At 37.1% G+C, this 26,607-nt stretch overlaps 1 protein-coding gene across 1 annotated transcript in view; it reads left to right on the top strand.

Annotated features, from left to right (window-relative positions):
- The window catches only part of RSU1 (Ras suppressor protein 1), a 107,841-nt gene that overhangs the window by 25,641 nt on the left and 55,593 nt on the right, over nucleotides 1–26,607 (top strand). The window contains exons 4-7 of the mRNA XM_085309432.1: nucleotides 1,843–1,961; nucleotides 3,447–3,529; nucleotides 3,799–3,913; nucleotides 17,477–17,609. Of these exons, the coding sequence (XP_085165558.1) occupies nucleotides 1,843–1,961; nucleotides 3,447–3,529; nucleotides 3,799–3,913; nucleotides 17,477–17,609 (450 nt within the window). The remainder of the gene's footprint in view (nucleotides 1–1,842; nucleotides 1,962–3,446; nucleotides 3,530–3,798; nucleotides 3,914–17,476; nucleotides 17,610–26,607) is intronic.

A 26,607-nucleotide genomic window follows, 5' to 3' on the forward strand; every position in this document is an offset into this window, starting at 1 on the left:
TCCAGCTAGTGTGCATGTGCTTCCTGGGAAACTGGACTGCTGCTGCCAGGAGCCAGGACCCACCTGAGACAGCATCTACAGAACCCCTTTCTTTCACTATTTAGAGTATATGCCCAAGATATGGGATGTTTTAGCTCCTCTTTATTTTGGCGAGATTTGAACCTACAGCTCCCTAGTATCCTAGGGATTCACTCTCCTTTTACAGCATATTCTGTGTGACAAAGCTTTGTGCCTCCTTCTGAAGTTAGGCTTCTGGTGGGAAGAACATGTAAGTCATAGATCCAAAAGGTGGTGGATTCTCCCTGAATCTATGCCTCACTCATCAGGAGTTGAGGACAAAGAAGATCTTATCCAGAACTTAACTTCAGAGAACTGATCTCTGCAGTTTCCTGTCCCAGCAGAGCTGGCTGATTTGGGGGTGGGAAGTGGGAGAGGTGAGATAAGGTTAGTAGCAAAGAGTCAGGATAAGAAAAGATGTGTATACTTCTGCCTTAGCTCCTATGGATGTGTGGTCACCATGCTTTGTATAGAGATTGCTTTTGATTCACAATATCCAAAAGACTTTTAAGAGGATGGGGTTATTCATTTTCCTATGGATGTCCTTCATAGTATTTATCACGTAGTATAACCAAATGTTTGACAAGCACTACTTGTGGGATGGAARGCCATAGAGATTAAAGCAAAATGTCTTTGCTAATTTTGTGTATCCAGCTTTGACAAATTTTCAGTTTAGTGTTAAACTGTATTTTCTATGTTCACATTACATCKCCTGTAGACATCAGTTGTGGCTGTTGCTATTTAGCATTTTTGTGCGCTTTCAGACACAGGTGACAAGGAAAGCAGGAATCATGCAAGCGAGCTGCATATTTGGCATATATGTACTGGAGATAACAGAATTTTGAGCTGTTGGWGCTCTATCATTCCTATTATGAGCATCCAGAGCTCTATTTGTATGTTGAAAGTAAGGTGATACGAATATTGTTTCCATCTCCTTGGCTGCCTTTTTCATTGCAACAGCTCTAGGGTCTGTCTGGACCTTCTCCTTCAAGTCTTTCGAGTTCGGATAAAAGTTACTGTCTTTTCTGGAGCTGTCTTCTTGAAGTTATCAGAAAACCCTTTTCCTTCTGTTCTTTTAGTTTCCTCTGGCTGTTGCTGTTGAGAACTGCTGTCCTAAGCCATCTAAGATTGCTTCAAGGTGTAGCTATATTTAGACTAAGCCTCATCAGCCAGAGAACTGGCATTTATTTCTTGCTCTGTGGGCACCTAATGATACCTAATGATAAAAATTTGCCTGATGATAAGAATTTACTGATCTTGGGAAGGGATTTGAGCAATGTTTAAACAATGAACACAAGGAACATACAGGTGGAAGTAATCGTCTTTGTATTTTGGTACTATGGTGAAGAACTATATGGTATGGGGAAACTCTGGCAGATGGTCAAGATGTTGAGATGCAAAAAGGTAATCTATAGTGTAGCAAGAGGATATAGGCAACCTATCAAGGACCAGCTTGCTCAGTGCCTGCTGTTTAGCTTGAACGTAGCACTGTGGCTCCTCTCCATGTTTGCTTTGTGTTTCAGGTACAGTGGTTTGATAGACCAAACAAACTAGATCCCTTCTGAGTGCATAAGGTTTGGGTATAATTATAGGAACAAGAGATTAGAAAGGTCTGCATTGCAAAAAGCTTTCTCAGTATCTTATAGCATCAAGCACTTTTCAAAAAGAAATGAAAAAGCAAAGTTTGGTGTAGATTACATTTTTTGGAAGACTCTCGTTGCCTGTATTATTCCTACCTAATGAAATGAGTTCTGATGTCATACTCTGTTCTTCCTTCACTTACAGCATGAACAGATTAAATACCTTACCTAGAGGATTTGGCTCTTTACCTGCTCTGGAGGTTCTTGACTTGACTTATAACAACTTAAATGAAAATTCTCTACCTGGAAACTTCTTCTATCTGAGTAAGAAACCTTTTTTTTTTTTTTTAATCTGTAAATCTTCTGCATATGATCTTTAGCTTTCTGCAGGCAAAATTTATTCGATAGAGCCAAACTCCAACAGAATTTTTCAGATATTTATGTTTCTCTTCTTGGATCCTCTTGAATATTTCTATATGGCTCAGCAATATGTATCATTGATATACAGTCACCTGACACTACTGGACATGAGAAGACTTGGTTAGTAATGGTATATTAGTTTTCTTTTGAGTAATATTTCTTTGTGTCTCATACTTAGTTAAAACTTTATGGAAGCTGAAAAGCCTTAGGGGGCAGTAAATAGTGTAACTGTTGTGTGTTGATTCTGAAAATAATTGGGTTCTTGATAGTTTGTTATCTTAACAAATTTAAAAACTTGTAGTGTTTCAAGTGTCCAATGTGTTAAAAATATGCTAAGGTTACAGAGCTTGGCACTGGAATGGTGGAACTGAACTGACCTGTGTGTATTRAAGAGCATGCTCATGTAGTTAAAAAAAGTGCATTGTAACACATACGTGCAGGAGGACTGATAGAGGGTTGCCTAAGCARCTTAAATTCTGACTTTTTTTTAAGCTTTCAGTGATTTTTCTACCTTTCAGATTTTTTCAGTGTACTATGCTGAAGTGACTTCAGGGCAGGTGAGGGGAGGGGAAGGAATGCTGCAGTCTGTGAAAGACTTCATGACTAACTAACTAGACAGTGAGAAATCTTAAAATGATCATTAGTAAATATGCTCTCATGTAATTATATGAAAAGAAGAGGCAGAAACTGCGTAAGAGAAATGGRATTTTTCTCTAGAGGAGAGGAGAAGGTTTTCTTACCTGGCTGCCCTCCTTCCCTCTGCCTGCCTTTATATGTCTTCATTTAAATTTTCTTGCAAACTGTCTGTACACTYATTCAATAATATCAAGCTACATGATTGTGCTAGGTCATCCTTTTTCTCTCTGAATTTCACAGACGAAGTGTGAAAATTACAAATGATACAATTTGAGTCTGCTGTACTGAGTACTTACTCTCTTTTAAGGTCTCTCCCCAGTGTTAGAATGTGCTTTCTGTAGTGTTAAATGTAGGTATTCATTTGTCTAAAAAAACTCATCTGATTTTTTTTTTTTTCTTATTCAGGATGCAAATTGGGGTAATAAATAAGAATCAGGGGTAATAAAGAGTAATCACTCTATCCTGATAGCTGAGCATTGAAACTATGTGCCAGAACCTGCCAGAGTCTACTATTGTAGAAATTGTTAATTGTGTCAGTTCTTTTGAATATAGATGTTTTCCTGAACTCACCAACAATACAATAAGCCAGTAAATCTAAGTTTGACCTGCTTGTTATTATTGTGTGCCCTGAGTGTGTCAAAGGCCTTTCACCAAGTCAGGGTTATTAATCAAACCTGACTCCTTTTTATTGATCAGACCTCAAATGTTTGGGTTATATGTCACCCTGTTTATATATTGCTATTTAATTTGCAGCCACCCTGCGTGCACTCTATCTAAGTGACAACGATTTTGAAATCCTGCCGCCAGATATTGGGAAGCTCACAAAGTTGCAGATAGTAAGTAATTTATCTAAATTCTTGGAAAATCAATTCACTTTCACAACGCTTGTAGGAATAGAATCTAGTCAATTTGAGAAGTCGTAAGGTATGTTTGCAGGAATAGACCACTACACCTGGTACTGTTTCTTATTTATCAGGAGACACTTGTAAATAATTTGGAAGAATTGAGCATTTGAGGGAAGGATGGGGTAGACAGAGCAGGGTTCTGTTTTAGGCTGCTCTGTGATAACCGAAAATTGTTCTGACTACTTTATATTCTCTCTTAGCTGAGTCTTCGAGACAATGACCTGATTTCACTGCCTAAAGAAATTGGTGAGCTCACTCAGCTTAAGGAACTTCATATCCAGGGAAATCGTCTTACTGTGCTACCCCCGGAACTAGGTAAGTTTGTAGACAATCATTTATTTATTTGAATAGTTATGATGCACTGTTCCCTCTAAAACAAAACCAGTTGTTAAGTTTTAAAAAATGCTTATGTTGAGGTCATCATTGCTGCTAACATTTACTTTCCTCCCCAAAACAAGCACTCTGTTTCACTCTTACTGATATGTGGGAGGGACCAGAAGATGTTGCATATTTGGCTTTATTAGATTTTTACATGTTGTGTATTCCTTGTGTATTTGTCCACCTGACTGCCAATTTGTACAGCATATCCTGTTTTGTATAGCATATATTGAGTATTGGCTCTGCAACATTATCCTTGTCTCTGACTGAGTGTCAGAAAACACTCAAGAGTGCTGAAAACACTATTTGGATCAGCAAAAATTACATTAAGCAGAAATGACAGCAGTAGGTGTGGCTCTCTGTGACTCTTTGTGTAAAAATGGAAGTTTGGTCAACTGGAGTAAAATATGGCTTAATCAGAGGAATTTTTTGTTTTTCTGTTTCAGTAGCCTATCATTTTTACTGAGTTGACAGCTCTTTCATTTAAAACAGTGAAACTGGTTGATGTACTCTGAATCTGATATCTGACATTTGTATAAGATTAAAAGTAGCTTTTTTTCAACCTAGCAGGTGAGAGTTTTGCTTTGAAACTTAAATATTTCAGTTTTGATGAATTTGTGTTTCAGTACTTCATTTTCTGTGAGGAACATTAACTTCACTAGAAGTTGTGCCAGTTTGTACCAAGCCTGAACTTGGTTTAAAGGTCTTTGTCATGACATCCTTTAAAATGCTTTCATTGGGAATAATACAGCAGCATCACTTAGCTGTTGTTGAAACATCTGTTACGTAGGTATTTTACCTTGTTTCCTGTTGTTGTGGGCTGTTAGGTCAGAATGCTTCCTTGTTTGTAATAGTTCCTTCCAAACCGTATTTCTTAAAACCAAGTACGATAGTGCCTGAGCTGACGTGTGATACAGCAAAATTATTTGTTGTCAAAAAAGCTTGCTTCAGACCACTAGAGAATTCAGTATTGGTATCCCTGTGCATAAATGTGATAGTCTACGATATATACTTTGTATTATATGTGATGTTGCTAAGCATTTTGTTCTAAACAGCACAGGAAAAGCATCTGCTTTTTTCTACAGGGTGAAGAAAGAAATATGTTTGTTTTGGCTCTATTTGTTCACCTACTGTGGGTTTTTTTTCTTTTTTTTCACTTTTATCAATGTAGCAGACTACAGGATGCTGATGATTCTTCTCATCACTGGTGAATGAAAGTTGCTCTCATCTCCTTCGTTTCAGATGTTCGTGTTTTAAACTCTACGATGTACGCTTTTTTTAGCTTTTTGTCACAGGTCATGTTTAGTCGTCTTAAACTGCAGTAATGTTTCAGAAGTGTGCAATATCTGTGAATCTTCTTTTCTGTAGATTGCTAAATTATAACTTTGGATTTTTCCTGGAAGTGCAAATTAAATGTTGCTAAATTATAACTTTGGATTTTTCCTGGAAGTGCAAATTAAATGTTGCACTAAGTCTGAGCACCTTTTGTGTCTATTTAGATGTTCTAAACATACTGCTGTCTTAGTCATGACAGCAAATTCGCTTCGATGGTTTTACAGTCATTGCCCTCAGTGCTCTTTGTGTTTATCTTGCACTGACCTACCAAATTCAGAATAGGCATTTCTTGGTTTTAGCTATCATTTGTTTGCACTACAGAACAGTACCACGATCTGGCAGAAAAGGGGTTTGTAATTTTGACCTACCTGATCAGGATGAGGTACACTGACACAATGAAATGCTTGTCACTTATGTTCTTTGCTACTCAGCTGCACTTCTATAAATTATACTTCTGTATTCATGGATTGATTACCTGATGTTTCACTTTATAATCATATTCAGGAAGTTCATTAACTGATTCAGTAATGATCTGTTATTTCTGTTAGTTTCTGTTGTAGTCTATGCCATGCACAGTGCCATAAGTACATCAAATACTTAAAATATCTCAGATTTGGGGTTTTTTTCCAGAGAACGTTACACTACTGCAACTTGCAAGCATATTTGTGTAAAAAATGTTCTGCTTATTTGTTAAACATCTAGCAAACATCTAACAGAGTATTGGACTAGGCTTTAGAAGACTTCCTTGAGACCACATAGGAGAAGACCACAGGCAAGCATGAGTTTACTGAATGATTAGAAAAAGTCACTTAATCTCTGCAGCCCGGTTTTCCTTTCTGCGAACTAGGGACAATTTAGAGAAATACTCCTTTGCAGACAGCTTTGACAACCACAAATAAAAGGTGGTGTGCAAGTGTTGTACCCTGATGAATCAAGTACTAATTTGATAGTCACATTTCATGGAAAAAAAACAATTTTATTTGCTGCCCAAGGTCTTCCTCCTAAATTTTTAAAATGGAATTAAAAGGTAAGGAGAACTATGCAAATACTTTGGGCTGTGCATATTCACTAAATAACTTTTCAATGARCAGGTGCTTATTTGCATTAATTGGAGGAATTGGTGTTTAAAGTAAACAAACTTCCCCCTCTCATTTCATTCTCTTATTTAAAGATGCTGAAGGCTTTTGACTGGCTTATGAATGTTAGTAGCTTGGGCACTAGTGGACAAAGGTGAGTCATTACGTGTTCATTTACCAGGGAGATGGGCACAATATAAACATCAGGGTAARAGAGTATATTTGAAGGAGGTGAGGGGGTGGGGGCCTGGTAATCCAAATTAAAAAGTAATTGAGCTTATGGAAGCAAGTGCAGAAGAAATTATGGAAAGTAAGATACGAGAAAAGGCCATGGACAGTATAGGGATCAAAATATAGCAATAAACAAAATTCTTTAGTCTTCTGTAAACTTCACCTGATGTGGTTCAGTATGGCATGAGTCTATGTGAGGGCTAGTGGAGATCAGTATTATCCACATTTAGCAGAGAATACTTATTTTAATATAAGAAAATAAATACTCTTGCCCAAGAGGAAATGAGGAGACTAGAACAGTGTATTGGTTCTCTTGATGAGGATGCTTGTCTGTAAATACAGTATGTGTGGATGATGAATGCAGGAAATGGTCGGGAGTAGGTGGGTGGAATTCACAGCTTGTTTTTTATCATTTGTCTCTCAAAACCCTGTTCATGAGGAATGGTGGTGGGCAGTCATATATAAACTTTAAAGAGGCGCTGGCATTTTTTTCCCTAGCATTTAAAAGGTTATGTGCTGCATTGCGAGACAAATAAATCATGATTCATTGCAACAACAGAGTTGCAGTCAGTTATATAAATTACCAAGGAAGCACTAAATCTGTCACTTTGTGTATTCTGACCATTTAACAATTGGAATGGTGTTTGGGAAGAAAGCTGAGCAGAACAAGGAACCATGTGAAGTGGCAAATGCAATTAGTAAGATCAACGATGAGGTTTTAAGTTCATTGCATGGTCATCTAGGTGGACCATATAAAAGATTCTGTTAGTGGAGTCAGCAGAGTAAGAGTACTGTATGGTGCAGAATTATTCACAAAGTTCTAGTCACATGTAAATAGCTGCACAGAAACTGTAATTTACCTTTAGGTTTGGGTTTTTTTCATATAAAAGAAAATGGCATTATTTTAAAACCCCCATTCTAATGTTGACTTTTTTAATTACTTTGCCCCAACACACACGTGTATACACGCATAGTGTTCACTCTTACTTAGGCATATAGGAAGATGAGTGATTTCTAGGGATGCTTTTTTAATTATCTTATTTTTCCAAAACTGAACGTTCGAATCATATGGCATTGAAGTATATGATTCAATACTGTTCTAGTTCTAACATTCTAATTAGGAAGTAAGATGCATATTTGAAAAATGGAAAATTCAAGCTTTTAAAAATATATCTTCATGGGATAAGTAGCTGTGTTTCCTTTTAAGGAGGGTGAAACATTTTTGTTCCTCAGAATGGCTAAGTAATTCTTTTCATCGTTTTTTTTAAACAGTGAAATTGCCATCTAGGAATAAAGTATTGGCTTTAAATAGAAAAGTTCAAGAAAGTTTTGGGGAGAAATACTGCCAAAAGTCTAAGTATTTTCATCACAGAAAGACATTTCAGATAATGCTTTAGAAATGGATCTAGAATTTGTGAATGAATATAGTATTACTCAAAGCAGTTGCTGCAGTTATTTATTCAAGTTAATATTAACAAAAATAGCAGTTTACTTAGCTGATTATAACAGGCTTGTGAAAACATAGAAATCACTTATTTCACAAAAGGTACTTTTTTTTTTTTTTTTTAAGTGTATTGCAAGTGAATGCTAAACTTTTCTTCTTGCTGTGCAAGTTATTGCTATGCTCTTCCTGTGTCATAAGACAACAATGTCAAACGCTGTTTATGTCTGCAAGTTTGGCCCTCTGGTGCTTGCTGGAGGCCTGAACATCTTGGGACTATCCGGACACCAGCTTCTTAGCACTGGAACAACTAATCAGTACCTTGCAGTTTTAAAAACTACCTCTTTCTTGTTTTGAAACTAAGGAAAACCTGGTGTTAGAGAATAAGGAGCTGTATTAAAATTCTCGATGAGCAGACAAAAGATCATGTTTTCCAGGACTGCTGGTGTGGTTGTTACTGGTTGAGGAATAATAAAAAGAAATGCACTTGACAAGGTAGATCACAGTCAGCTTATTTATATAAGGAAAAGTATTTTTGAAAATTAGTGAATATTCTAATTGTGTTACTTAATGACAAATATCGGTCTATTTATTATTTCAGGCTTAGTTTAAGATAAAACAAAATTTTTATCTTTAGCAACCTGACTACTTCCATGGATTAGTTTATGAGAGTTAAGTGTATGGGATGAGATAAGAACTGCAAAATTTCCTTATACCCAGACCAATATTTTCTATAGCCAGTCATTTAGATTTACATCACAGGAATTAATTTACTTATATTAATGTAATTCTTGACAAATGTCCCAAGATTCTAATTTCATCTTATTTTACAACATGCATTCTTTTATTTTTAAAACATGCTAATGCTATTATTGCTTCTCATATGACTACAGTGTATGTGTAGCCTGTCCTCATGTTGACTGGGTTCTGATCCTAAATACTATTAGCATCATAATGATGTTTCTGTTAGCAAGTATTTTGTCTRTTCTGTTAGAGGTGTAAGGTAAGGTGTAGGTAAGAGTACTATAATCAGAAGCAATCAGGGAAAATGCATTATTTATTGTTTTTTGCTCTTTTTATGTGTTTCATGATACTTAAAATTGGTTTTACTGTTTCTAGTATGTATTCAGCTACAAAGCATGGCAGTTTCAAAGGTACAAAGGGGATCTTTTCTCAACACCTAAGTTAACTAGATTTTGGTCTGACAGGGACCCTTCAAAGAGACAATGCTTTGTTGAATTCTTGTGTAATTGAGAATCCCACGGGAGGGGTTGAGGTTGGTAAAACGTGTAATATATTTCAAGATAAATCGGACTTCTGATCCTCTAAGCCCATAATACTGCCTGTTCTGTTAAAACTTCTTTTGATATTAAACTACTTTGCATCACATTAATTCTTTTTGTTCCAAAAAAGGATACTTTCCAAAGGTCTGTTGCACAGTATGTTTCTTGGATTCTCAGCTGATACGCTGGGAACACTTYGCAGGGACCATCATCTGACTCCTAGGGATCCCAGTAAAACCCCTATATTTGCTACACAGAGCAATGGAGTAAATGTTATTTTCAGCACAACATTTCGCCTTTCAGAAAAACATGTGAAACTTTAGAAGTCTTGTAAGTCTTCTTTTAGTAAATGGTCTCTTTCATGTTTAGTAGGAATGTTAGAGAGCTGAATCTAATGTAGTCTTCTGTCATTTGAAATAACTTTAAAAAGAATACAGAAAGCATTTTGAAATAATTTCTCGGATTTTTGTCAAAATGCTGTTTCCCTTCCAGTTCCCCTTAACTACCCACACAGTGGCATCAGCCTGGTTGCCTTGGTACCTGCTCTTGAAGGCTGTGTGCTGTGGAGTTTGGCTGTTGAAATAGCACGATTTGTCATGCAAAAATGCAAGTCATTAGCACAGTGTTGTTTGACTGGAAGGGCCTTGTGTACTACRTTGAACAAGTTCCTGTTTTGTGGCTTTCAACTGTGAATGTTAATACTGTTTACTGTTTCTGCTAGTTATCCTGCTAATGTCACATTTATTGTATGGAGCTGGGGATAGGAATTGCCAGGGCTCATTCTTTGCTCCAAGAGAGTTAACCAGTCTTCTTATTAACAGGAATCTGGAACAGTGAGCTTGTCTAGCCACTTTAGGTCTATATTCCTACTGTACTTAAAGTCTGAAATATTGTTCACAAAAGAAGTTCCACATTTTATGCATTCTGTTGTTTTTCCCAGGCTTCATCTTCAATCCCAACACATTCTAGAGTGAAAGTCCCCTAGTGCCAGACTCTGTTACACTTTGGTATAATGATTCTGGCTGACCTTTGCTATGATGTTGGAATTTCATATGAATATCTCAGAAGAGAGTTTAAAATAAAGTGWATTTAGTCCTATGAAAGGTGCTTGCGAGACAGTGCTAGAGAGTAAAATCTTCCCATGGAATTGTAATAGCAGTAACTGAAGCAATACTGCTTTGCCCTGTATCACTTTACCTTGACTTCAAGGTTAAAGAATTMAAGATTTAGTTGTTCTGCTTCACTTTTCCACTGTGATCTTTTTGCTGAGAGTCCCAGCAAATGGAATTGCTATTCTGGAATTACATAGAATAATTAGAGTCATTATTTAACCTATCAAAGGGAAGAGTAAGAGGAGGATGCAGATCATGACTATCTCCCTGAGAGGAAAGTACAGATCATCCTTCTGTATTGGAGAAGGGCAGAACAAGAAGCAGCGGTTAAGAACTAAGGCAGTTTTATTCAAAATGGAAAGGAAGAATGCATTTTAAAAAGATGAGGGACTATTTAAACAAAACACGAGTGGTAGTGTTTCCATCTCCTGATATTTTTCAGACCAAATGGTTTTCTGGTTAAAATGTCTTTGTTAAACACTTAAATTATTGAACTTACACAGGCATAGCTGGACAGAGCTCTGCTATTATCTGTGTTTGAGAGAACATGAGAGTCTAATTGCTGAACTCATTATTGGAAACTCTTATTTAAATCTAAGAAATTGTTAGAGTGTATGTGCAGTTTTATAATATCTGTGCTTGCATTTCTGTCCCTGAAAATAATTGTGTAATTGATGATGGGCTTAGGCTTCAGTGTCTGGCTTTCAGATTGATCATTGAGCCTTCTCTTATCATGGGCCTCCAGCCCTGTGCTCCCAGGCAAGTCTTCAGGGATGCCTGTCTCGAGCGCAGGAAAACAGGCAGAGGAGGAATTCCAGCCTGCTGGTGGCTGATGCATGCTGTGGAGTATTGGTTTGATTTGTTAATACATACTTGGTATGACTTTTCTTGTCTGAGGCTTGAACCTTTTTACTGGTTAAGTAAAAGGTAGACAACTTTAGGCCAGACCAAATAGAAATGCTGCTTCAGCATTCTTTGAAATGTTGAGGACTCCAAATAATACTGATAGAGCTTCTGTAGTAAGAGATGTTAGGGGTGAGAGGGCAAAAGCAAAGCAAGTAAAGGTACTATTGCTGAGACTGATCTYCTGGAGGCGCTTCAGTCTAGGTTTAGGTTTACTAGTTGTTTTCTTTTAGTGCATAGAATCTCAATAATAAGCAAATAACGTATTTTCAACATATGTTGTAGAGCTGTAGGTTTGTTTATCATGCTGCATATTTCTGTGATTATCTTAGCTGATGCCAAAAAAGATTGAGTCACACTTAGCTTATGTACAAGGAGTTTTTCCTCTGCACTGTGTTGTCTTACTGCTCCTTTGTAGCTACCCTTTCAATCTACTCTCTTCAGTTACTAAACCTTCAAAGCTGATAGAGGGCTTCAAAGCAGAGATGATCTTATTTTTATCAGGAATTATATGAGTTACTGATCCACAGCTTACATGCATTAAGACTTGTTTAAAAATCATTTGCTTTTGATAACGCTTTATAGCATAAAAATCTGTGTATATTTTTTAACAAAGAATTTAACATAGATATTATTCACAATTAATTGCTTTGATTCATTTTATGACATTTATAAGTGACCCTCACCCTTATACCAATCTCTCTCTCTCTCTGTGGAGACAAAGCATGTGGCACAGAAGTAATAAAAATTGTGAGTCCTAGAGTGTAAAGCAAATCTTAAACAAGCCAGGGCAGACATATTTTTACGTATAACCTAAGTTTAAATTTAGTGTAGTGGATTCATCCCTTACTTAGCCATTAATAAAACAGGATTCAAGGGTATTTATATCTAAATAAAGAAATAAAATTAATTTCATTCCCCTTGTCTTTTTGTACAACAAAGAGAGAATAAGACTTTTCTGTTGTAAAGGGAAAGAACATTTAAATTGCAGYCTTAAGAGGAATCAGTAAGAAAAATGGATGTGTTACTGTCTGAGGACTCTCCTTGAGGTCAGTATAGTAGTGTGTAGGCTAGAAGATGGGACAGGAAATAGATGTGAAATTTAGCGATATATGGGCCAAAAATCATTTCAGCTGGAACTCCATTGATTTTAGTGATGCTTCACTAGGGATGAATTTAAACCATTACAAAGAAGCGTTGATCTGGCATTTCACAGCCAGGATCATGTTTCTTGTGCTGAATGCCAATGCTCGCGTCTCAAATGTCAGAATTGGTTAATTACTTTATTTCACCTTTTAATTTTTGAAAGTTYTTAAAGTGTTGCCAGGGGGTGTTGGAGTGGAAAGAACAAGCCAGTTTTGTGTTTATTCTGTTAACTTCTATTTGTATTGCCTATATAATGCATGTATATACTGGTCATACCAGTCATGCATTATTGTATGTTAGGTATACATACATTAGGTACGTATTATACATAAGATATACCATATGTATGAGGATGAGAGGCTTACTGTTGCATACAAGAGATGCTTGAAGTCTAGATCTATTAGACAGGAAGAGCCTAGGCAATCCATAGGTACACTTGGTCAGAGTGATAAGTAGCATTATCACTGGTTATGACACTTTCTGCAAACAAGACTGTTTTGACTATGCGTAGCAGCATTTTACCTGCTTCTTGGAGCTCTTGATCTTTGCAAGCAGTTGAGCAAAATACGAATATTCATACAAACCAATTCTGTTTCAACAGCACCGAAGGAAAATAACAAGAAATATTATCTAACATTTTAGAATGAATTTGCGATAGGTTTATTGAGGGAGATKCAGAAATGACTGTAGCTCCCTTCCCCCTTTAACGTCACCCAGGATGATGTGTGCTCACTGTCATATGAGGCAATGTTCCTTCTATTTACCCATGGCTATGGGCTCCCTGAATACAAGCAGTGATAAATAGTATTTTTAGTCAGTGTGGAAAAAAGCCTGAATAGACCAAAATTAAAAATATGTTTGCTTTGATTTTTGTTCTTGAAAATTCAAGTGCTTTTTTGTTTAGGTGTACTCACTATATCTTTCAGGTGGTAGTTAACAATAGATTTAGGCAGCAGACCTAAATTTAGGCAGTCTCCAAGTCTGCATTGCTTRCTGGTTGGGCATAGGAGTAATTTATTGTTCAAGTAAACACAAAAGTTTAGTCACACTGATCCAGTCAAATTTAATGGTTCAGGATCTTTTTCAGATACTGTAAGTGTTGAGACAGAATTCTAACATACATCTAACTTCTTTTAGTAAGGAGCATTGATTTTTTTTTTTTTTTTTTGTTTTTGGGCCAATCTATGCAGGTCATCCATAGCAATCAGCTATTAGACATTTCTGTATCGCTACTGTTTCTTTTCCAGACACTGTCTTTTAAACTTAAAATGCTGCTGTCCGGTCTCATAATGGCCTATATCCATTTTGCGTTCATTTTACTTGTAAGTCTATGTCTCTTCAAGATGCAAAGCAGTAAAGAATTATCTTTTAGGCTCTTAGAAGTTAGTTCGTTAAGCACTTTAGGACTGGCTTCTTGGATATATAATTTTGCTTGTTTATTTTTAGGAGGAATTTTAGAAGCTGTCAAAAGTTAATTGAAAAGTGACACTGAAAAATATTTTAGAGAACCAGGAAAGGGGCTATGCTGATTAGACTTAAACATAGCCTTCTCTTCCTCTCTTACCAGAGGCATGTATGTGACTGGAGTGGATTTCAGTGGAGTTGGTCTGTTTTTTTTTGTCAAAGTAAGAAGAATCTTAAGCCCATCATAAAGAAATAAAATTGTAGTCTGCCAGATACAAATTTTATTGATGATAAATAGGTATTCTTTAATAAGGTGATATGCATGGAAAGAACAAACCAGCAATGATCAATGCAGTCTCCAACCCTGGTATCTTCTGTGATTGAATCTTCAGTCCTGGATTTTTACTAGAGTCAAGTTTGTATTTTGCTAGCTAGAAATACCAGAGGGATTTGATGTGATCTGTGTAGCAGAACAGTATATAAATTTCCTAAAGGCCTGGGGATAGTGCTCTGCTGATACTGCTGTTAGACAGAAGGCATAAAGGTGCATCTGCCATGGCTCTTCCCCTGGGCCATGGCTCTAGTGCTACAGGGGCAGAATTAAAGTATTTCTTAGCACAGCGCTACTGTGAAAAACCTCCTGGGCAAGGAGACTGTTCAGAGGGAAGCAYCTGTAAGTGTCCAGTTAGAGTGCCCTCCCCGAGCAAGCCACTAACAGAGCCGTAGTTGCAGGCTAGCCTGAACGTCTGTTCCCCCCGTGTGGGGTCCGTGTCCGTGCGCTGGGGCAGAAGAGCTCACGCGGCTCCCCACGAGTTTGGTTACCCAGCACGGACTGTCTCTTGGGGGTCACTGCRAACCTGGCTGTGCGCTTGGGACTCCTGGACATCCTGTGATCCGAGCAGAATTAGGCAAGCCCTCAATTCACAGATGTTTTAATGGTGAATGTAGAAARGACCCCAGGATGTGAAGCAACATACTGTGATACATGTGAGTGACAGATTTTCATCCTGTATCGGTATTTAATTATAAGGCTTCTTTGTTCACAACTTGCTTGCCTGGTGACAGGAGTGTGAGACTGTATTTTTCCCCTGGCACTGATAAGGTGGGGCAGGCTTTCTGCCACTTCTCACCGTGCTTTATCTTCTGCCTGTTTCTTTCCTCTGTGGCCTACTGAGATTTCCTGCTAGAAATCTCAGTGTTTTATGGGGAAGGCAGTGCCCTGTCCTTTCTGCTTTCATGGAGGCCTCCTTGATTCCTTCTGTTGAAAAACACCTGTTCTCTGGTTACTGCTTGCCATGAAGACAGAAGGGTTGCTATTTTTCACACTACAACACTTTATGAAATTCTTCAATAAAAAACCCAATCTGTGAGGGGGCAGCTGACCTCTCACTCCAGCTGYCAGCTGTAGGCAGCTTTGAAAAGTGCTCCCAGACCAGCTGCTGCCAGGGGGCTTGCAAAGGTGATTCCTGAGTAGAGACGAGTTGGAGTTAAGCTTGGATTTTGGATTTTTGAGCCCCCCAATTTCCCTCCCTAATGACATTAATTTTACACTTATGGCTTCTTATTGCCCCTTTCCTTGGCAGGTTAAAAAAAAAAAATCTCTCTACCTGCCCCCAACGTTTGAGTGGAAAAACACAAGTTAAAGGAAAATGATTACTTTGCCATGGAGTTCATTTTGCTCCTCTTTCTACTGCAAGATTTATTTGGCTTCRGTAGAATAGTATTTCTTTCAATTAATTAAATTTAAATAGACCGTGTGATATTTAGAATTGCAAGTGGGCACACTGTGTTGTGGAGATGTGAAACATAAGGCAGCGTTCCCTGGACTGTAGATTTCTSAACCAACTCAGGACTGGAGAATTAAGCCAAGAACCTTTCTATTGAGACTTTGGGAACATAACTTATTTCTGTAGGTGACACTGAATTTGACCCGGGGGGGGGGGGCAAGTTTATCTTCCTGAATTTAACTATTTTTATTAGTTGTACACCGATTGATTGTTGTATCTTGACGCTGTGCTTGCAGAGCTGTAATTGTAAATGAATGCATACAGTGTTGGTAGCTTTGGTTCTTTTGCAGATAATAAAATGGAAAATCCAATTTACAATTGCAAAATAAGCCTCTGAGTGATACATGATCTTCATAGCAGCATCGGTCAGAGGGTTACTGCTAATCACACAGCTAGCTTGCTTCCCTAGCGGCCTGCGCCTGAAAACTGAATAGCGAACAGTGTGAGTCTGTGTCTTGAGCCAGCTAGCGCAGCTTTAGACACACCAGTTTCTAGCTTATTAGGTCCTTTTTGTCACAGTGCTTAATCCTGCTTYCTGATCCTTGTTAGAACACCAGGGCCGCGAGTCCTTAATGGAGGAGCTGGGGGCGAGGCTCCGAACCGGGCGCGCTGGAGCGTGAGGCAGGGAGGGCGATTGCCGCCTGACTGGCGGAGGGCTGAAGTGCTTCCTGCGTGTTATTACTGAAAAAGAGCAGGCCTCAGACAGCTGACAAGTGAGCTGGCTGAGGTAACGCTAACTTGTTGATAGGCCGCTACGAGATGCATGACATCTTTCCACACGATATAATGGTCTTGCTTTACTCTTAATTGCATTAACCCTTTTAACGGAGAGAAACACGTTAAGGATTAACTGTAATGCAGAGCTTGGGGAAATGTAACTGAAATGGCCAGAAAGCAAATGGCTTGCAGAAGCTTTTGTAGCATACATGTGTGTTTGTGCTGCTACACAAATGCCTTTAATTTGAAAAACAAGCACGTTAAATTGATTGAAGGCTTCTATACCAGCTTGATTGGGTCAGGCTTCAAAACCTTCTATTTTTTTGTTTTGTTTCCCATGTTTATCTATAAGATTTTTTTAGTATTTGTTGCTTGTTGTGTGGGAAGTCTCGGGTTTCCTACATCTTAAAATTCACAAAAATAAATATAAAATGGTAGCACATGTGTCTTATTTTGAATTAGACAAGATGAGTAATTATTTAAAAATCTAGGATGTCTGAATAGCTAGATCTTCCTGGAATTTCGCTTGTTGTATCTGTAGATGGAATGAATTTCAGCAGAACTTGTACTGTTTGTTTTTGGGTGGTAAGCTTGAAAGAAAAAATGAAAGAAAGAAAGATAAAGTTCTTAATATGTCTCAAGTCTTCCTGTCACCAGAATAGATAAAACTGGCACGTTGCAAGAATAATCAAGAAGCTTTGAGTTTTAGTTCAGTTGTTCTGTCGGTGCTGAGTGATTTTACTCCCATGCAGATGGACAGCCCAACACTGATGGACTACTAAGCCCTGTTTAGAACTAATTGGATGAATAAATACTATATGCAGCAGGCTGAATTCAATCCTGCTGTGCGGTATGTGGTGCCACTGAAATGAATAGGGTGGAACTTGGCTCCATATCCATCACGATGGGAGCTACTGTGTCTTCTTTTTCCTCTCTGTTAAGCCTAAAATACTTGCTTTGATTATGATTGTACTCTTTCGAAGGAATTAAAGGTTTGTTGTTCACTGCAAGATATTTCCTTAAGATAAAACACTTTCATATGTCTTTTTATTTAATCTCTTTCAGGTAATTTGGATTTGACTGGTCAAAAGCAAGTCTTCAAAGCAGAAAACAATCCTTGGGTTACACCTATTGCTGACCAGTTCCAGCTGGGAGTATCTCATGTTTTTGAATATATTCGTTCAGAAACATATAAATAGTAAGTATTTCACGTCACTCTTGTATCCTGTAAGGTTTGGGTTTTTTTTCCTTTTTTTCTCTTGTGCTGTGATTGAAAGTGTTATCAATTACACCCTTTTTGGTAATATATGCAGCAGCTTGGTAATCAGGGCAAACATTCAAACCTATAAATTTATATTCAGGAATTTTGCTAACAGGTAAATAAGTATGATTTAGACATATTAGGAAAGCATGAAGACTGTGTGACATTGCACTGCATTTGTTGTGCATTTTCTAAGGGTTGTTAAGTAATTTGAGAGGTGTAAAAGAGCAATAATTGATAAGCCTCTGAGAAGTACTAACTTTAAGTATGTGCAGTAAGGTTTTATAAATTGAAATAGGTATTTGTTAAGATAGTTTTTGCTTTGGTGTTGTTACATTTTGAAAGATGATGTCTCCAATTGATTTGGGCTGGTTTATGGAAGTTTATCACCCTGGTAATTCAGATGAAAGTAGACCTTGTGCTGGGGTTTCTCCATTTTCATTTGAAATACTGTATATAAATGCTAGGCATTTGTTCAGGAAAGAATGTCTTTAATGGTTCACTGAATTGAAATATTTCTTCTTACTAAAAATTTCCATGTTGCTAGTTCATGGTAAAACTATACATGGGAAGTTATTTTTCTGTTTCTGACAACTAACATTACTATCTTTTTAGAAGCAATAAATAGCTTGGAGTGTTAGTTTTTGCATTTCCTCTTAATTTAAAAAGCTATGTCAATAATTTTGAAGTGTCTCTGACAATTTTTAATACAAAAGCTGTCTGAGCTTAATTAACAAGAGAGAATATTCTTAGATGTAGATTTGAGCTTCCAATTATGTATCTGACATGTACAGTTCTGTATAAAACCGTAAATCATCCAGCAATGGCTTTTGTAGGCTGCTCCTCATTTACAGAATTTAAGCTGGAAAGGATCACAGGTGCAAGTGCAATTACAAAAAAATTGTGTCTTGGAAGTAGCCTGATCTTTGTGCAGTAATACACTGTTCTCAAGGTAGATTTATTCATGGATTTAAGTAGGCTGTAACACCCTTCTTCCATTAGTGTTCTGTGTTGCAGACATGCTTTAGGGAAATAGCTCTCTTTCTGCTTTGACCATCCCTCCCTCACAGTCTGTTTTGCAGCTGCATCTAGCCTTCTCATTAATGTGGTAGTTTCTTGTCAGCGGTTTGTATTTCTGTGTGCTGAGCAGTGTTGCTTGGGGACCCTCCTGCAGCTCCAACAGGGACAACTTTGGGCTTTCTGAGGGTAGCAGTGAAGTTTCAAAGACTGAAGTAATGTTTTACTTAGTTCCTGTATATAGAAAAACTAAATGGTTGAGAATTTCTGCAGACCTATATTCATTTTTTTGAGGGCTACTGTTATGTATCTATAATAAAAAAAATAACAATTTTATAACTGCAGAGCATTAAACTGCTCTGGAAGCCTCTTTTGTGCATCCAAAATTAAGATAAAAGGTTTTGTAATTCATCACCTTGCCTTAACTATTGTTCTTAGTTTTAAATTAGCCGTATTATGTTTACTGTCTTGTTCTTTGCTGAAGCGTGACACAGTGTGTGGCTGACTAATGGGCTGGTTTTGATCTTGTCCACAGTAAATTTTTAAAGCCATGTAGCTAACAGTGTAAGCAAAATCAGATTTTAAGCATTAATTGGAAAAATAAATGTAGTCAAAGAAGTATTTATAATTTTATGTTTGGTCTTAGAAGGTTATTCAGTTAAAATATCATTAGTTTCAAAGACTAGTCATGAAGCTAATTGTGTGCAGATGTAAATAACAAAAGATGATTTTTGTTTGTTGTTTTCAGTATATAACCATAGTATATTTAGACCATAAATTAAAAATACTTACTATTGTTAGAATCTCAGTAGCAATTGCTTTTGATTCTCTTAATTGTACTGCTTTCACATACGCTATAAAAAGAGTTTGTGGATTTTCCAATTGGAAGATATTGTTCTTTTTTTGTTTCCATTTCCAGTTTCGTTTAAATATGTGATCTGAGAATTACTTGGATGTTACGCGCTTCAAACACTTTTCTGTTTGCATTTGATGTTAGATGTTATAAGAAATGGCATAATCTGGTTAACAGGTCAAGTAGCATTATTGTGCACTAAGCAAACAAGCTGTGAACACAAAAAAAAATGAAAATACTTTTTTGTGATGAAATTTTGATCTTTTCCYTCTAGCAACCTCACTATTTACTTTTTCAGCTGTTTTTTTCTTTCAGAGACTATCTCCACATACTGTATCTTGTTTTTCATTAACCAAATCACCAAGCTGAAATGTGAGTGTAGTAATTTTCTCTGTAGATGTTTCAATCTCTGTGTAAAACTGAGTTCTTGGATTTCTCTGGATCATTCAACTAAAAGGAAAATTTAAAAATTAACTTACAGTATTTGATAGATACCGACTTAACTTTTACTCTGAGACACGATAGTATAGTTGAATGACTAGATGGAAGGTCAGGTTATCTGTTTAGATAACCTCCTTTCCAGTACTGATGGAAGAGAGGAACTCACATAACATTAGCAGCTTACAATAGATATTTTCATCTTTCTTTTCAGGTACTGGAAGATATGGAAGTCCATAAACTAGGAACTGTGTATATATATATATATATATATATATATGTGTGTGTGTGTGTGTGTGTGTGTATACATACATACATATATATATATGGTAGATAGATTTTGAGCTCTAAAAATAGTAATTGCCTGTCTGCCCATTGCTTTTGCTGGCTGATAGGAAATATTGATTTTACTGTGTTTACAGCTCTAACATTGTCTATACTAGCTGAGAGAGCTAGGATATACTCACACAATCACAAGTGCCAAGTTTCAGGGGCTTTGCAAGTTATGTTTCACTGAGTGGTTTATGCTGATGTATTTTGTTTTGTGTTTGCAATGATGAGGACATCGTATTTACTTAGTGACTGTTATCTCAGCCAGACACTAGTAACTCCTAAGTCCCACCAATTCACCCACTTGCAGTCGTGTTAATAAACCTTGAGGTTGCCACTGATGGCTGGTGCAACCCATAACCATGCGCAACAGTCATGATCAGAGGTTTCCAGTCAGCTTCTGTGACGTTGCACTTGTGACACAGCTATGAGGTAGATCAAAACCACCTTCTTCCCATTTCAAGCATATTCACCAAATATTTTCACTCCATTTTTAGCCTTCTCTTAGCATATTCATGCTTCAGTGATTAATTTGTTTGTAGGCGTGACACCATTAGGAATGACTGTGTCTTAAGATATGGCGTCTGTCTTCTGTACTTCTACGTTTTCACACTTCTGTTTTACATGGTGCTTAAACCCCAAGAATAAAATAGAAAGTACAGCGTACTACAGAAGCCTGTTAGCTAGTCAGCCTCAGATCAGCTGTTCTTAGTAAGTTATTTCATTTCCTTCTATTTCCTTACTTTTCATGAGAAATGATGCCAGGTGATTTTTCAAACCTCATTTTTCAAGGAATACTTGTGTTGACAAAAAGATGGTCATATATCGTGTCAGAAAATGTGTGTGGAGGGGCTCTTAATCCTTAACAGGAAATTCAGCAGCTTGTGGCGCTTTTCTAGCTTTTGTTGGCTAAAATATGCCCACTGCACATATCATCCTGTGACAGCATCATTTGGAAATAGGTCAGCTTGCCAAGTATGTAATGGTCCTTAATCGCAGCGCTCTCAGAGTTAAAGGAAGCTGAATTTTAGCCTTGATTCTATATATGCTGTGAAGATGCAATTAAACTCCCTATGTGGTGTCATTGTAGTGCTGAAAAGCAGTTGAAAAACTTCTTCAGTAAAGGGTAGTAGCAACCTCATCTCCTCAAAGGGCTTAACTAAATGTTTTATTTTTTTATTCATGTCTTTAGTCAACTTTCAAAGTGACCTTTATGTTGTAAGCATATTCTCAGAGGATCTTCTCTGTCTAGAGCAGTGACAAAGAGATGATGGATTGTGTGATTTAGTGGCTATAATATACTTAGACAAGTGCAGACAGACATAAAGGTTTGAAAGAAAACAGTGAATTAAACTCCTGTGAGGAACTGAAATCCTGTGATGCTCGTCAGGATCAGTGCAAGATAATTAGTGACTTGATTAAGATGAGGTAACCCTCTGATTTGCAGTTGGTAGCTGTGGGTGGGTTTGGTTACTAACATTCTCTACATATTAGATCCAGAAAGCTGCACTTTGTGTTTTTGGCATTAACTGCGTGCTCTTTGTCTGTCTTCATGCTGCTCTTCCTCTCTTCTTGTAGCAGAAAGGATAGTGACTTTGCTTTTGTCACAGCAGAGTCTGTTCTAGTCATCATCACCTGATGGCATAATCTCCGCTAAAACCAGGAAATTTGCTAGGTTCTGACTGCTTGGAATAGCATTCAGACTTGTAGCATTTTTTAAGCTGCTGTTGAACCAAGCGATCACCTTATAACACTTTATTAAATGATTGTTTTCTCTCTCTTTGACCTCCCTATTTCAGCGAGACAGAATTATGATAAAATAGTCACCATTTGTTGTTAAGCCTCTAGAAAGCAGATTTTCCCCATGAGACAGTGAGCTTGGAGTCAAGAACCTTGACAAGATGTTTTGTGAAAGGAAGTAACCTGAACTTTTAACATTTCCATCAGAAAAGGTGGTAGAAGAGCAAGCCATTTAAAGACTGACACATAACTCTTAGAAGAGGAAGTGGTTTGACAAAGGCTACATTGGACATATATCACTTGGTGACAGTGTCACATAAGTTTCCCTCATTTCTGTACAGACAGCTTCTTGCATTGTAATCAAAAACCTCATTTTATCAGTAGTTTGGGAAAAACTACAGCTGATTCAGTCCTGTATCTAGAGGCATTTTTCTCTCCAGCTTTCTCCAGAGTGAACTGTTCCACTAGATCCCTGCTATTCTGTGGTAGCAAATTCTCACTGCTTCCAGATTTGCAGACATAGGTCATGAAATACAGGATTCTTTTTATGGGTATATTAATGAAGAGTATTTCAGCATTTGTTTTTAACAGCTAGAGGTGGCTGGCAAGATACTCTAAGTAGTTCGTAAGAAAGCAACTTTTTCTTATTCCACAGTTTCTAAGCATATTGAATTTCAACTGTGTGATTGGTGCTATTCAAGATGTGAAGTAGTGGATAAGTAACTACTTAAAAAATAAGAAAACATTTAAATATTTCCACTTCACAGAGTGGAAAAAGAGTCTAAGCAGGAAAAAAAAAAAAAAAAACACAACTCCAAAAGCCACATGTTTTGGAGGTCAGGATCCACAGTAGAAAAATGGGAATTACCAGGAAATGAGGAGACATCAGGAAGTTGAAATAGGAGGAGGAGTGATTGTCCTGGAAGGGGTTTAGTTGTGTAGTATGGTCCTGGACCTGTAAGATTTTCATTTGCAGGAGTATTTAAGTGACATTTGCTGATGACAGAAGGCTTACAGGCTTTCTCTGTATGGAAGAGCATGACAAAGGAGAAGGAAGACCTGGCTGTATTAGTTACAGGGTATCTGTGAGCCTCCAGTGTGGTATGCTGAGGTGGAGGAGAGGAGAAATAGAAACAGCCTCCGAAGCTGTATTAAGACAGAGGGAGTTTAAAGCAAGAAATATTATACAGTTCTGGTCAGCATGTTCACTAAAGATGAATTCAGTCAGGAATAGGCAAAACGAGGAAGGATAATGGTGATAAAGGAATGAAGAGACCAGAGATTTTAAAGGTGTTTTCATATAGCAAAGCGAAGTCTGATAATAGAGGTGATTGCTGTCATTGGGTGGGAAAGGGAGGAAGGGAATTCATTTAAGGCAGGAAAGGGGTAGACATGAGAACAAATACAAATATCTGGTACGGAATATATTTGAAAGAAGGTTTCTGATTATTAGGGGAGTGAGGTAATAACCTGATAGAAATAATTTTCTCATTGAAGAAATGAGAGCAAAATTCTTATTTATTTCAAAGTGAACACTAACCAATTTGTGAACAAGAATATATGATGTGATTGCTTGTGGCAGAGGACAGCATGTCCGTGATACAGGCAAATCTTTGTACTCCTATATTCCTGTGTGCTAATATTTGAGTAAAAAATGAGGATGCAAAAAGCCTGGCATATTAAGCAATTTAATGGCAATTGCACCATGTAATTAAGGGAGAAAAACTCTTTGTTTAAAAAAAAAGAGATATTTTGCATAGTCTGCAAAATATTAAATGCAAAAATATTTGCATTTAATAGATTTGTTACAGTAAACTGCAGTATAGCGGTTTTGTGTAATAGTTTACTATGCCTAAAGAAGTTTTCAAGTAACCTAATAACAAATAGTTATTAGGTATATATTTCTTAGAAAAATAATTCCTTCAGGTTTATAAATACACATCTTTATAATATTCTTTACTCCACTTATATTGAAAAAATATATAGAGTTGCCAATTTAGAAATACTTGGCAGTCTATAAGTAAAGATTTTTATTATCTAATCATTATCTAATCATGTAACAATAGCAAAAGAGCTGTGCTGTGAGCATAGTATGATCTCAGGTGTAATTTCTAATGGTCAGAGCAGAACATGGGTATTCTGGACTCTTGAGGGGAATTAAAGACCATAGAGAGGAATGCAAATTAACTGCTTTAAATATCTAGCACAAGTGTTGATTCAAGGGGCTATGGTTAGATGCCTCAACTGTTTGTATGATCAATAGAGGTCAGTGAAGATTCAAAACAGTTAAACTAAATGTTGTAAATATACCCCACCTTGCTAAGAAAAATAGGCCATAGTAAACTATGTTTTCTTCTATATTTCTCTTACTTACTGTCACTAACATTCTGCGGCAGTTTGTGGAATAGAAGGCTTCCTGTATTAGTTTTTTCTTAGGCTCAGCTCTGCAAGTACTTACAATTTTAGAATAAGTATTCTGACTGTTCCTATAGAGATTGATCACATGCATGTGCTGCTAGGATGAAGCCTTTATATGTACTTCATCTTTTCCTTTCTCATTTGCACAGTATGGTTGTTGTGGGTTCTCTACAAGAAATAAGATGGTGTTTTGTGGTCAGCTCTCCATTACTGGACCTCCCTTCCACATATCAGTGGCTTTTTAGCTTGACATCTTGAGCATTTGGTCCCTCATGTAGAGGCACTATCTTTGCCAGTGGTAGCTATGATGTTGTGTATTTTAGGATAATTTCAAAGATAGGATAATGATAGTGAACAGAGCTAACTTCAGTAATTTACTTTAGATGAGATTCTCTGAGATGCCTCATCTCCTATGAAGATGAAATCATTGCAAATCCTTAGCAAGTTCCGTGGTAGCTAACAAATAAGCAAGATTTAACAATCCTGATTCATACATTTCAATTACATGGCAGTAAGAATTTTCAATTAACCAATAAAAATTTCTTATCAGCTTGATGTGGAAAAATGTAAAAATACCATTTGCATTTGGTACTGTATGGTACTGTATATTTTATGTGAAAATACTGATTTGTGTTCCAGCTAAATGTTGTATTTATTGGCTGTATTTTAAAAATTGATAAATATATTAGTACATTATTTCCAACAGAGACAATAGATGACTCAAAGTCCTGACATCTTTAGACAACATTTATATGCAAATCTGTAACTCTTTCCCAACACAAATTGGAACCCACTTTGAAAGATAAACAAGAAAAACAGTTTCTATATATATTTATGTCTATATATTACTAAGATGGATATGTAATAAAAATGAAGCTATCACTGATGTATCTGACAGATACAGATACTGCACATATAAATACTGGTCTTACTACTGATATTACCATTCTCTTTATATGAAAGTTCAGATCAAAGTTAAGAATATTATGCAGTAATCCATTTACCATGTCAGGGATGATAACCCAGGATTTAGGCCCTGGGGCTGATGTCTGTGACTGTGTTCAGAGCAGAACTGAAATGAAGAATTGAGATAAGTGCAAAAGCTGAGGATTTAATGAAACCAAAAAGTGAGAGAAAATGCCAGTAGGATTCAGGATATGAGCAGACAAGCAAGAGAGTTGTATCTGATCTCGCAGCATGACGAAATCGGAAGCTGCACTGAAAATCAAGGAATGGTAAAATCCACAGTGAGGAGCAGGTAGGGATGTGTCAAAAAACTGGTCAAGGACAGAATCCATGGCCTAACCTAGAGGTCAGGGTAGAGTCTAAGGAAGCAAAGACTGAGATGTGCAGATGCAGCCTACTAGCCCCCTGAGTGGGAAGGAGTGGTAGGTGGGATTGAATGAAGTGTATGCCAGTGAGAAAAGGGGCCAGTCCAGAGTAGATTCTGGCTTGTGAGGCTCTTAGCCACCAGAGAGACTGGTTATAGCTGTCTGATTGTGTTATCATTTATAGTGATAAATCCTAGAAATGAGATGAGTCCTTTTCTGATTGATGATATTCAAATTATTAATAATGATGGAGAAAAACTCATATTCTGTTATGCTTCTGTTCTGTGTCCAGGACAAGCAGGATGGTATTTATGTATCTTCTAGGGAGGATGAATTATTTTCCAGTCCACTAAGCAGAAGCCTGAAGAACATTTTGTTGCAAGATGTGCTTTTAACCCTCCAGGCCTGCGTACATGCATCCAGCAGCTCTAGAAGAGGTGACTGAAAGAATCTGGACTCACTGCAGTTCGTTCTTAATTAAACTGTGAGTGTCAGGGAAATGCCAAAAAGTGACAAAGGTGCTAATATCATTCCAATATTAAGGAAGGCAAACAGAGCACACTGTGTTACTATAAGCTCATTTAGTTTGACATCAGTTTTGGGTTAAATAGTGAAAAAGAGGCATGAGATTCCACTAGTGAGGATTTAAAGAATAGGAGTATAATTAATATAATTGATGTATGAATATGATTTTATGAGAACTAGGTCCTAAAGAGAGATTATAAATGTGATTGGTCAAGGCAACTCTTCAGCTACAATAGAATTTTGTGAAGCTTGTAAAGTTGCACAACGTTCTCATTAAAAAAAA

Source organism: Rhea americana, unplaced genomic scaffold (assembly GCF_003343005.1).
Source record: "Rhea americana isolate MKP2758 unplaced genomic scaffold, rheAme1 scaffold_298, whole genome shotgun sequence".
Classification (NCBI taxonomy): domain Eukaryota; kingdom Metazoa; phylum Chordata; class Aves; order Rheiformes; family Rheidae; genus Rhea; species Rhea americana.